Source organism: Pongo pygmaeus, chromosome X (genome assembly GCF_028885625.2).
Source record: "Pongo pygmaeus isolate AG05252 chromosome X, NHGRI_mPonPyg2-v2.0_pri, whole genome shotgun sequence".
Lineage (NCBI taxonomy): Eukaryota > Metazoa > Chordata > Mammalia > Primates > Hominidae > Pongo > Pongo pygmaeus.
In genome coordinates, this window is record NC_072396.2 from 80,856,838 (window position 1) to 80,869,903 (window position 13,066).

General features: G+C 35.9%; 1 protein-coding gene across 10 annotated transcripts in view; it reads right to left on the bottom strand.

The window, feature by feature from the left end:
- Positions 1-13,066, bottom strand: part of ATRX (ATRX chromatin remodeler) — a 284,010-nt gene that overhangs the window by 79,999 nt on the left and 190,945 nt on the right. For 9 of the 10 annotated variants that reach the window (XM_054470837.2, XM_054470836.2, XM_054470841.2 and 6 more), the window contains 2 exons: positions 9,931-10,084; positions 6,078-6,184 (listed from right to left, as the gene is read on the bottom strand). In XM_054470837.2, coding sequence (XP_054326812.1) covers positions 6,078-6,184; positions 9,931-10,084 — 261 coding nt within the window. Of the gene's footprint in view, positions 1-6,077; positions 6,185-9,930; positions 10,085-11,942; positions 12,017-13,066 lie in introns of those variants that run through there. The other variant, XM_063660202.1, reaches the window with a different exon arrangement.

Consider the following 13,066-nt stretch of genomic DNA (forward strand, 5'->3'; position numbering starts at 1 on the left):
ACTTCTATCATTGTTATTCAACATAGTAGTGGAAGTCCTAGCTAGAGTAATTAGACAAGAACAAGAAATAAGGGGCATCAAAATTGGAAAGAAAAAAATCAAATTATCCTTGTTTGCAGATGATCTGATCTTAACTTGGAAAAATCTGAAAACTCCACCAGAAAACTATTAGAAATGATAAAGAAATTCTGTGAAGTGGCAGGATATAAACCCAACATACACAAATCAGTAGCATTTCTATATACCAACAGCAAACAACCTGAAAGAGAAGTAAAGAAACTTACAAATTAAAAAAAAATTTTTTAAGACATCAAGAAAGTAATCCCATGTACAATAGCTATAAATAAAATACTTAGGAATTAACCAAAGAAGTGAAAGATCTCTATGATGAAAACTATAAAACAATGCTGAAAGAAACTGAAGACACAAAATCATAGAATGATATTCCAGGTTCAGGGATTGGAATAATCGATATTATTAAAATGTCCACACTACCCAAAGCAATCTACAGATTCATTACAATCCGTATAGAATACCAGTGACATTCTTCACAGAAATACAAAAAACAACCCTAAAAATTTGTATGAAACCACAAAAGACCCAAAATAGCCAAAGCTATACTAGGCCAAAAGAACAAAAGTGGAAGAATCACATTACCTGACTTTATACTACAGAACTATAGTAACCAAAACACTATGGTACTGGCATAAAAACACATAGATCAACACAATAGAGAACCCTGAGATAAATGCATAAATCTGCAGTGAACTCATTTTTGACAAAGTTGCCATGAATATACCCTGGGGAAAAGACAGTCTCTTCAGCAAATAGTGCTGGGGAAAACTGGATATCCATATGCCAGGAGAAAAAAACTAGACCTCTATCTCTCGCCGTATATAAAAATCAAGTCAAAATGGATTAAAGACTTAAATCTTAGACCTCAAACTGTAAATCTACTACAAGAAAACATTGGGGAAACTCTCCAGGACATTGGACTAGGCAAAGATTTTTTGAGTAATACCCAACAAGCAGAGGCAACAAAAGCAAAAACAGACAAATGTGATTTCATCAAGTTAAAAAGCTTCTGCACAACAAAGGACACAGTCAACAAAGTGAAGAGACAACCCACAGGATGGGAGAAAATATATGAAAACTACCCATCTGACAAGCGATTAATAACCGGAATATATAAAGAACTCAAACAACTCTACAGGAAAAAAATTTAATAATCTGATTTTAAAATGGACAAAATAATAGTCATTTCTCAAAAGAAGACATACCGATGGCAAACAGGTATAGGAAAAGGTGCTCAACATCATTCATCATCAGAAAAATGCAAATCAAACTATGAGATATCTTCCCACCCCAGTTAACTTGGCTTTTATCCAAAGTCAGGGAGTAACAAATACTAGAGAGGATTTGGAGAAAAGGGAACTCTTGTACACTGTTGGTGGGAACATAAATTAGTAAAACCACTATGGAGAACAGTTCAGAGGTTCCTCAAAAAATTAAAAACAGAGCTACCATAGAATCCAGCAATCCCGGCCAGACGCAGTGGCTCACTTACATAATCCCAGCACTTTGGGAGGCCAAGGCAGACAGATAACCTGAGGTCAAGAGTTTGAGACCAGCCTGGCCAACATGGTGAAACCCTGTCTCTACCAAAAAATACAAAAATTAGCTGGGCGTGGTAGTGCACGCCTGTAGTCCCAGCTACTGGGGAGGCTGGGGTGGGAGAATCCCTTGAACTCAGGAGGTGGAAGTTGCAGTGAGCCGAGATCACACCACTGCACTCCAGCCTGGGTGACAGAGGAAGACCTTGTCTCCCCCCACCAAAAAAAAAAAAAAAAAAAAAAAAGATCCAGCAATCCCACTCCTAGGTATATACCCAAAATAATGGAAATCGGTATATCAAAGACGTATCTGCACTGTTTATTGTAGCACTGTTCACAATAGCCAAGACTTGGAGACAACCTAAGTGTCCATCAACAGATGAATGGATAATGAAAATGTGATACATATATACAACGGAGTAGTATTCAGCCATAAAAGAGAAAGATCCTGTCATTTACAACAACATGGATGGAACTGAAGGTCATTAAGTGAAATAAGCTAGGCAGAGAAAGACAAACTTTGCATGTTGTCATTTATTTGTGTGATCTAAAAATAAAAATAATTGAACTCATGGAGATATAGAGTAGAAGGATGGTTACCACAGGCTGGGAAGGGTAGTGGGTGGTTGGGGTGGAAGTACTGATGGTTAACAGGTACAAATATATAGTTGGAATGAATAAGAACCAGTAATTGCTAGCACAACAGGGTGACTACCGTCAAAAATAATTAAATTGTATATTTTTAAATAACTAAAAGAGTATAATTGGATTTTTTGTTTCACAAAGGATAAATGTTTGAGGTGATAGATATCCCATTTACCCTGATGTAATTATTATCCACTGCATGCATATATCAAAATATCTCATGTAACCCATGAATACGTAACACCTACCATGTACCCACAAAAATTAAAAGGAAAAAATCAGACATATTAGAGTCAGGAGGAGGGAAGTCAGTACTGAGGAGTGTCACTGGACGTGAAAGATGAAGAATGGATAGGAATTAATCAGGTGAAGAAGATAGTGCAGGTGGAGAAAGCACTGCAGGCAGACAGAAACTAGCCATCAGTCAGCAGTAAAAGCAAGAAGAGATTAGCAGAGACAATCTATGTTACTGGTTATAAAATAAATGCAAATTAAAACAAATATAAGACATCATTATTCATCTATTAAGAAAGGTTTTAGTTATTATGGCAATGGTGTAGTGATCATTCAAGGATTCCTACTATGAGTACTAATCCAACTGTTCTGGAAAATAAGTTGACAATGTTTCAAAAGTCCTAAAAAAGATCATACCTGTTGGTAAATGATTTCTCCTCTTAGGAATCTATCTTAAGCAAAAAAGTTTAAAACGCAGATAGAAACTTATGTACAAAAATTTAAAATGTTGAAAAATTAGGCCAGGTGTGGTAGCTCATGCCTGTAATCCCAGTGCTTTAAGAGGCCAAGGCAGGCGGATCACTTGAGGCCAGGAGTTCAAGACCTGGCCAACATGTCAAAACCCCGTCTCTACAAAAAATACAAAAATTAGCCAGGCGTGGTGGCACACACCTGTAATCCTAGCTATTCAGAGGCTGAGGCACAAGAATCGCTTGAACCCAGGAGGCAGAGGCTGTAGTGAGCCAAGATTGCTCGACTGCACTTCAGCTTGGGTGACAGACTGAGACCCTGTCTCTAAAAAAAAAAAGTTGAAAAATTAGAGAAAGCAATCAAATGATTAAATAAGTTATGTACAGCCATATGACAGAATATTATACAGCCAATATTATATATGCAAGATATAATAATACTTTCATAATCAGGACAAAAAAAGCCAATTAAAACATTCCATTGCCAACAACAAAAAACACTAGCAAACTGAATCCAGGACCATATAAAAAGAATTATACACCATGACAAGTGGATTTATCCCAGGTATGCAAGGTTGGTTTAACATGTGAAAATCAAAGTAACACACTATGTTAATAGAATGGGGGAAAAAAAAAAAACATGACATGATCATCTCAATAGCTGCAGAGAAATCAAGATAATATGTCACACTCTTTCGTGACAAACACATTTAACAAACTAGAAAGAGAATTTCCTCAACTTGATAAATAGTACCTATGAAACTAACATCATACAAAATGTTGAAAAACTGGATTCCTTCACACTATGAATAGAGACAAGACGAGGATGTCAGCTCTTGCCACTTTCACTCAACATTGTACTTGAGGTCTTAACCAGGGCAACTGGATAAGCAAACAAATAAAAGGCATTCAGATTAGAAAGGAAATTATCTGTACTTGCAGATGACATGATCTTATATATAAAAAATCATAAAGATTCACTAAGAACAGATTTCACTCAGCCTCAGAAATAAAATATGTACAAATACATTTAACAAAAGTGTAAAATGTATACTCTGCAAACTATAAAATATTGGTGAAATAAATAAAAGACCTAAATAAACAGCAAAACACCCCATGTTCATGGATAAGACATAGTATTATTAAGATGGCAGTACTTCCTAAAATTAACTATACATTCAACACAATCCCTATTAGCATCTAAGCTGACTTCTTTGTAGAAATTTATAGGAGAGTCAAGGTTGATGGTGAATTCCAAGAGATCTGGAATAGCCACTTTCCAATTTCAACATCACTTTCAAAGCAACGGTAATGAAACAGTGCAGTATTAGCACAGCGACTGACATATAGAACAATGGAATAGAACTGAGGGTCAGGAAACAAACATGTGTCTCCATCATCAATTCCTTTTTAATAAGAGTGACAAAAGCCATTCAATAAAGAAAGAATATTCTTTTCAACAAACAGTCCTGGGACAAATGGATAACCACAGCAAAAGACTGAAGTTGAGCCTTTACCTCATATCATGCATAAAAATTAACTCAAAATGGATCAAAGACCTAAGTGCAAGGACTAAAACTATAAAACTCTTTTAAGCAAACACAGGGGTTAAATCTTCACGACTTTTTATTTTGAAATGGTTTCTTAGCTATGACAGTAAAAGCACAAGCAACAAAAGAAAAAAAAATTGGATGTCAACAAAATAAAATTTTTTTGTGCATCAGAGGACACACTCAAGAAAGCAACAGATGGCCAGGTATGGTGGCTCACACCTGTAATCCAAGCACTTTGGGAGGCCAACAAGGGAGGACTGCTTGAGCCCAGGAGTTCAAGACCAGTGTGGGCAAATAGAGGGAGACCTCATCTCTACGAAAAATTAAAAACAAATAAATAAAAGAAAGTGATACAGATCACCGGAACTATTGTTTTTTTTTTTTTAAATGAAAGCGAAAGATAACCCACAGAATGAGAGAAAATATTTGCAAATCATACATATGATAGGGGCCTAGTATGTAGAATATATTTTTTAAAACACTTACATTTCAACAACAAAAAGATAAGCAATCCAATTCAAAAATGGGCAAAGGACCTGAATAAATATTTTTTCCAAAGAAGATAAAAAAATAGTCAACAAGTACATTAAAAGATGTTCAACATTATTAGTCATTAGAGAAATGAAAATTAAAATCATAAGATACCACTTCACAACCATTAGGATGGTTATAATTAAAACAAAAATGAAAAATAACAGGTGTTGATAAGAATGTGGAGAAACTGAAATGCTTGTACATTGCTGGTAGGACTGAAATAGTACAGGCAGTATAGAAAACAGTTTGGTATTGCCATTTGTTTAAATAAATGAAAACCTGTATAACAAATGTACACAACAGCACTATTCACAACAGATGAAAGGTGAGAACAACCCTAATATCTATCAAGACCACATATTACATGTTTCCATTTATATGACTGGTCCAGAATATATGAATCTATTAGAAACATAAAGGAGATTAGTGGTTGCTTATGTGAGGGAGTTTTGGGCTGGGTAGGGGAGTAATAGTTAAAGGGTACAGAGTTTTATTTGGTAGTGATTAAAATGTTCAAAAACTGACTCTAGTGATGTTTGTACATCTCTGTGAATATATTAAAACCATTGAGTTCTACACTTTAAATGGGTGAATTGTACAGGATGTGAATTATCTCTCATTAAAACTGCTTTAGAAACCAAAAAATTTTAATTTATCCTACAATTTCAACAACAAATACTACTGTATTAGGAATTTTTCTTAAGTAAGTTGATATTAGCTGCTCTTGTCACCAAAAAAACTATATGAGATGACAGATATGTTCATCTGCTTCACTACAGTAGCCATTTTACTATCTATATGTATCCCATAACACCATGTTGTAAACCTCAAATATAAACAATACAATTTTATTTTGAAAAAGACTATACATATATATGGATAAGGACAAAGAGACATTGCAAAAAAATGTTGATATGTTAGGGTTGTGAGATTCTGGGTAGTTTTGTTTCTTTTGTTGTTAAAATGTTTGTATGGTATGTTTAAATCAGTGTTTTTAAAATTATGATACAGAAATATTTGTAGCTCACCTTTATAAATAAGGGGTTTATCTTTATCTTCTGTCTTCTCCCTACTAGCTAATTCAAGAAAATCTTCAATCAAGTCCAGAGATATGAGGGACTGGCTGAAAACAAGGCTAAAAAAACAGATTAGTGTTTATAGATTAGAAGATTCCTAGTAAAGATATCACTTCTTCCTAAATCGATCTACAAATTTAACACAATTGTAACAAAAATCCCAGCAGGATTTTTTGTAGAAATTACAAGGTGATTGTAAAATGTATATGAGAATGCCACATCAGAGGAGGGAAGACAATTCTGAAAAAGAAAAAGTTGGAGGGCTGACTCTTCATGATTTCATTACTTACAAAGTTACAGTAACCAAGACAGTGTAGTACCGGTAAAGGGACAGGCACAGATCAATAGAACAGAATAGAGTCCAGATAGAGAGCCACATAGGATAATTAATTGTAGGGCCCAGGCATTTCAATGGTAAAAGGACAGTCTTTTAACCAATGGTCTTGGTAGCTGGGCGCAGTGGCTCACACCTGTAATCCCAGCATTTTGGGAGGCCGAGATGGGCGGATCACGAGGTCAGGAGATCGAGACCATCCTGGCTAACACGGTGAAACTCCGTCTCTACTAAAAATACAAAAAAATTAGCTGGGCACTGTGGTGGGTGCCTGTAGTCCCAGCTACTGGGGAGGCTGAGGTAGGAGAATGGCGTGAACCCAGGAGGCGGAGCTTGCAGTGAGTGGAGATCGCGCCACTGCACTCCAGCTTGGGCGACAGAGCAAGACTCTGTCTCAAAAAAAACAAAAAAACAAAAAAACAAAAAAACCCAACACAATGGTCTTAGTAAAACTGAACATCCACATGAAAAAAAGTGAACTTCAACCTAAACTGCATACTTTATGCAAAAAATAACTTAAAATGGAGCATAAATCTAACTAAAAACTGTAAGAACAGAATGTTTAGAAGAACACAGAAGAAAATCTTCATAACATTGGTTAGGTAAAAAATTATTTACACATGACACAAAGTATGATTGTTTTAAAAGTTGATAAATTAGACTTCATCAAAATTTAAAACTTCTGCTCTATAAAAGACACTGTTTAGAGAATGTAAAAAGTTTCCCTATTACAAGTATCTCAGTAATTTAAAATTACATGCATTCTATAACACTTTGTCATTACATTTCAAATATGTCTGCAAATTCCTGATTCTCTGCCCTAGTAATTTTCTAACTCCTTTTTAGCCATGAAAACTATTTGTTCACATCAAGTTTTGTGTAGAGTTCAAATAAAATAAATTATAAAAGCAAGCTGTTTTAGGCATTACGGGAGAAGGAGGAAAAATGTTACTGTTCCCTTACCCTCTCCTGTTGGTCACCAATTTGCAGGGGCTCTGAGACATAGTTCTAAAATGACTATTCTGGTCTAATGCACTGGAGAGAATTTATAACATACTTACACACTAGAAAAGAAATAAAATCTAGAAAGAGAATATAAGAGGTCTTCTATTGTCCTTTATATATGCAAACAAAGTAGATCAGTATACAAGAAACAATATACCTGTGGCAAGTATGCTTTAAAAGTTTTATTTTTATTCTAAAAGCTATACCATAGGAGACGAAGGTACTTATGACTCCTGAAGATCCTTCAACATTCCCTGCTACATATCTTCAGATTTAGTAGAACTGAAAACAATTGAAGCTATGAAACGGCTGTTGGAGTTAACCACTTAAGTGTTTTTTATTGTATGACTTCCTGAGCTCCACACTGTTGGAGTCTACTATCTCCCCGTTAACTACTTCTAGAATGTTGGTAAGAAAATGAATTGACTCCTGGTGCTCAGCTCAAATGACCAAGGCCTATGCTTTGACCCCTCAGTAGTTTATCTTTCCCAAAATCAAAAACATAACTGAATCAATTCTTTTTGTGCTACAAATTAAGTTCTTGAAAGTTCCCATAAGTGAGAAACTTAAAGTCTTAGAAATACTAATTATTAAATTGGAATTAATCTGCAATCTGGGTTACTATACTGGAAAGAGGTTGATTTTAGTCAGTTAGCAATTAAGGCTGGTTCTGGGAACCACTGAACTCAGAGAAGTCTTACAGTAAAAAAGGAAAAAAAGTTGTTAGGATTAAATGTCTATACTAATGGTTCTCTCTATTAACCTTTTCCAGTTGCAGACAACAAGAAGAACTCTTTTGTTTCTGAGACCATATTTTGAGATTTTTTTAAACATAAAAGATTATTTTATTTTAGCCTTATTTAAAATTTTTATTAAAAGCATCTCAAGCTAGGCGCGGTGGCTCACACCTGTAATCCCAGCATTTTGGGAGGCTGAGGTGGGTGGATCACCTGAGGTCAGGAGTTCAAGACCAGCTGGGCCAACGTGGTGAAACCCCATCTCTATTAAAAAAACAAAATTAGCTAGGTGTGGTGGTATGTGCCTGCAATCCCAGCTACTCAGGAGGCAAGGCTGGAGAATCACTTGAACCCAGGAAGCGGAGGTGATTTCAGTGAGCTGAGATTGCGCCGCTGCACTCCAGCCTGGGTGACAAGAGCAAAACTCCATCTCAAAAAAAAAAAAAAAAAAAAAAAAAAGCCATCTCAGATACCTTTTAAAAATCGTTTATAATCAGATGTCGGGACCTAGCAGCCTAGACAGTAAGTCTTGTTCAAAACTTTAAAAATATGTTTTTGGAGGCCAGGCATGGTGGCTCACGCCTGCAATCCCAGCACTTTGGGAGGCTGAGGCAGGCAGATCACCTGAGGTCAGGAGTTCGAGACCAGCCTGACCAACATGGAGAAACCCCATCTCTACTAAAAATACAAAACTAGCTGGGCGTGGTGGCGCGTGCCTGGAATCCCAGCTACTCAGGAGGCTCAGGCAGGAGAATCACTTAAACCTGGGAGGTGGAGGTTGCGATAAGCCAAGATCGCACCATTGCACTCCAGCCTGGGCAACAACAGCAAAACTCTGTCTCAAAAAAAAAAAAAATAATGTTTTTGGAAAAGTAATTTGAAGGGGGGTGAAGATGCAAAGAAAGGAATGGTGGCAAAAATGTTAGAAGTGGAAAAAAAAACAAAGAATAAATGATAAAGAAAGAATAATCAGGCTGGGTGTAGTAGCTCACACCTGTAATCCCAGCACTTTGGGAGGCTGAGGCGCACAAATTGCTTGAGCTCAAGAGTTCGAGATCAGCCTGGGCAACGCGGTGAAACCCTGTCTCTGCTAAAAATAAAAACACTAGCTGGGCATGGTGGCGTGTGCCTGTAGTCCCAGCTACTGGAGAGGCTGAGGTGGGAGGATCACCTGAGCCTGGGAGGTCAAGACTGCAGTAAGCCGTGATTGTGCCACTGCACTCCAGCCTGGGCAACAGAGCAAGACCCTGTCTCATAATGGGGAAAAAAAAAAAAAAAAGAAGAAGAAGAAGAAAGAATAATCAAGCAGGTGAAATAAAATAAAGCCTGAGAGATGTCCACTAGATTTGAGGATTAGAAGGTCACTAGTGACTTTACAGGGGGAAATCTCAGTAAAGCAACACAGTAGAAGTCACACTACATAAACCGAAAAATGATTTTGAAGATGGAGAAACACAAATTTCAACTAAGAGCTCTACCCAAGGAAATAAGTTCAAGTTGCAATAGCCAGAAGCAGAAATTTACACTGAAGAAATAACCTGAATATGCAATCAGAACTAGTGGCTTACAAAAAAGATAGCTGCTTGTATTGGCCTAGCACTACAATGACCAAATAAATCACATCTTTAGGAAGGAAGGAAAAGCAACAGATTTGTTCAAATACATTGTTTAAGCAATAAAAACATAATCAAAAGGTTAATTTATATAATAAATATGGTAAAGCACTTACACTTTATCCCCAATTTCCTCTGCCATTCGAAGAATTTCAAAGAGAAGTACCATTTTTCCAGAATGCTCTAAAACCTCAGCATCAGCATCTGTAACAAAATCTTTGTACCAGTCTGGAGCTGGGCTGCTTGGATTAGAAGAAGAAGTAGCTTTACCTAAATAAGACAAATGGAACATAAGTAGGTAAATTAGAAAAGAAATGGAAAGAGAGCAAGAGAGACAGAAAAAGACCTACCCATGGGGAGAGTAAGAAAGAAACTGATGGGGACTTGGGAGAGGGGAGGGAAAAAAGAGAAAGGCAGGCACACGCACATACAGCACAGAAAGACAGAGACTATCCCAGAAGAGTGAGCTCTAGATAGAAAAAGGGAAAGGAAGGAGATGACAAATAAGAGAACAAGCAAGAGATTGACTCTGAGAGAGTGCAAGTGTAAGAGACAAACCCTCGGGGTAGGAGTGGAGCTCAGAAAGAGACCCAAAGAGAAGAGAAACCATCCCCCTCTCACCAGGCCCTAAGAGAGTAAAATGCCCCCAAACATACTCCATGAGACAGGAATCAACAGAGATGGAAAGGCTCAGTTATCATGAGAGAAAAGACCTTGGGGGTAGAAAACATTTCACTGTGCTACTAGGATCTGGAAACTGCCAACAAGAATTGACCCCAGAATCGGCATATCATATTAAATGATTTTGTTCTTATAGATTTTCCCCACAAACTTTGACTATGAAAGGTGGAAGGAGAAAGTAGCATAAAATAATTTATTAAAAGATTTAAACATAGTTTGATTCAAAATAAGAAATATGCAGGTTTAGCATGTTTATACACTTTCTCAATTGCTTTTGAATGCAAAGTATTTTAAAATATATTTTTGTTACAAAAATTTAAATGCTCAGAAAAGTATATAAGATATAAGAAACAAATGTGCTTCCACATTCCATCTTCATCAAATTTTAACACTGTTAAAACTTCGGATGAAGCTGAAGCCTAATATATGATCCTACATGATCCCATTCTCTTTCCTTCCTTCTTTTCCAATAGGTAACTAAACCCCTAAATTATATATTTACCATTTTTTGCAGGGTTTTATGTTTTTTACTGCACGTGTATCACTAAACTGTTCAAATGGCTATACTGTTTGTAAAATCCTACAAATTACTTTTTCACTCAAAGCGAGATTTACTCATGCTTGTCATGGAGCTCCCATTCAATCATTCTAACTACCATGTAGTATTCCACTGCATGAATACACTATCATTTATTGGTTCTCCTCATAGATATCTAGATTGTTTCTTGTTTTTGGCTAATATGAAATAACTGCAATGAATGCTCATTGCTGAGTATATTTTTCTTAAATATTGTGTATTTTCAGTTTTAAATTTTCTGGCATAAAGTTATGATTAGGAATTTTAAAAATATCATTTTAGACATACTTATAGTCTTTATCAAATACTTCTATTATCAGAAGTTCTTGAGAATCTAATCATGCCATTTATTTTCTATGCTAACTTTCCTCAGGTTGACTACTAATACTTTCTGTTCCTAGCTTTTCCTAAGGTTATTTTCTCAGGTGTAGCTACAATCTGTGAAATTTCTGGGTAGCCTTGGTTAAGGTCATGTATCTCCAGAGTGATTCTACATTTGCTTCTACCAGGTCTCCAGGGAATCACCAACTCAGAATTACTTGTGAAGTTAATATTTCAGCTTAGGATCTTTTAGACTATATGAGTAATATAAATTCAAACCATAAAGTATGTGAGGTGAAGGCCATGACCGTAAATTCAATGAAACTATTTTTCCCAACCAAGAGCCCTGGCTGAAATAGATAAGCTTCCTTGTTAACTCCCTGGATTGTTCATGGGATTGTAAACTTTAAAGGGATTCAGCTTTGAGAAGGGGTCACAGAACTCTCCAACTTATAGAGGGCTCGAAGTCTCAAATCCTGTCCCTGGATAAATGAAAATCAAAGCTGCTAGTCTCAAGACTAGCATCTCCCTAGGATTTCCATAGCATACCTTCTTCAATTTACCATTTAGGCTTATCAGTTCCCTCCTTATGTCTGGGCATATAGTAAGCACTTTATAAATATCTGTTGAGTGAATAAATATGGTATATTAGTACTAATATTACGGCTCTACATCATATACAAGGATTCTGTCACAAAACTTTATATCCATACAATTACATACGTTTTAAAATGCAAATGCTTACCAATGAAGCTTACTCTAAAAATACTTAATAATAAATCTAACACTTTGAAGTAATTTACATAGTCATTTCGTGATCACGAACTCTCCTTCTAATAAAACATTTAAAACACAGAAATGAGGATGATGTAAGCTAAATTTAAATGACTCATTCAAGATGCTGCTTCTCAGAAAAATGAGAAAGCTACTACAAAAAGATTAAAGCAAACAGTAACTCTTTGACGTGAAAATAAAATATGTGGCAAAAATCATATTGTAGCTCAATTATAGGTAATTAACTATTTAATATCCATTTCAAATTCCAGGTACAACATTGTTAGCCCCTTAATACTTGCGTCAGATTATGAGACCGATGTGCTGCCTACTGCGCTAAGGAGGCAGACTAGCCCCTTAATACTTCCTATTCAGATTTTCTTTTACCGTAAGAAAGTCATTTTTTTAAAGTTATACAGTACCAGCTATGTATATCCATACATTATGATATACTCCATTTTATATGGAGTTAATTTAGATGCAAAGAAAAAAATAAATTTTTATTATCTATTAGTTCTGGAGAATAATTCTAATATATTATACATGTATATAAGCTACAAAAATATATAAAATATATCCATATACAAATGACTTATATTTGACTGCACACAACTAAAATGAAACAAAAATCCTAGACAAGTGGTCAAAATTTGTCTTTTGGAACTGATGGCCTTCCCTGCGTGTTTTTGGGCTCACGACATGTAGCCTCCTACATTCTGCCCCCAGTGCTTTCCAACCCATTCACATTATGGCATATGTACAAAACATTAATGCTTATATAGTATACCAGGAAAAAAAGAAGAGACTACTCATTTATGGAGGCAAACCAGCTGCCTCAGATTCTAATTGTACTCCCAAGTGACAAAGGATCAATATCTCAGTAAACTTCAAAAAAAAAA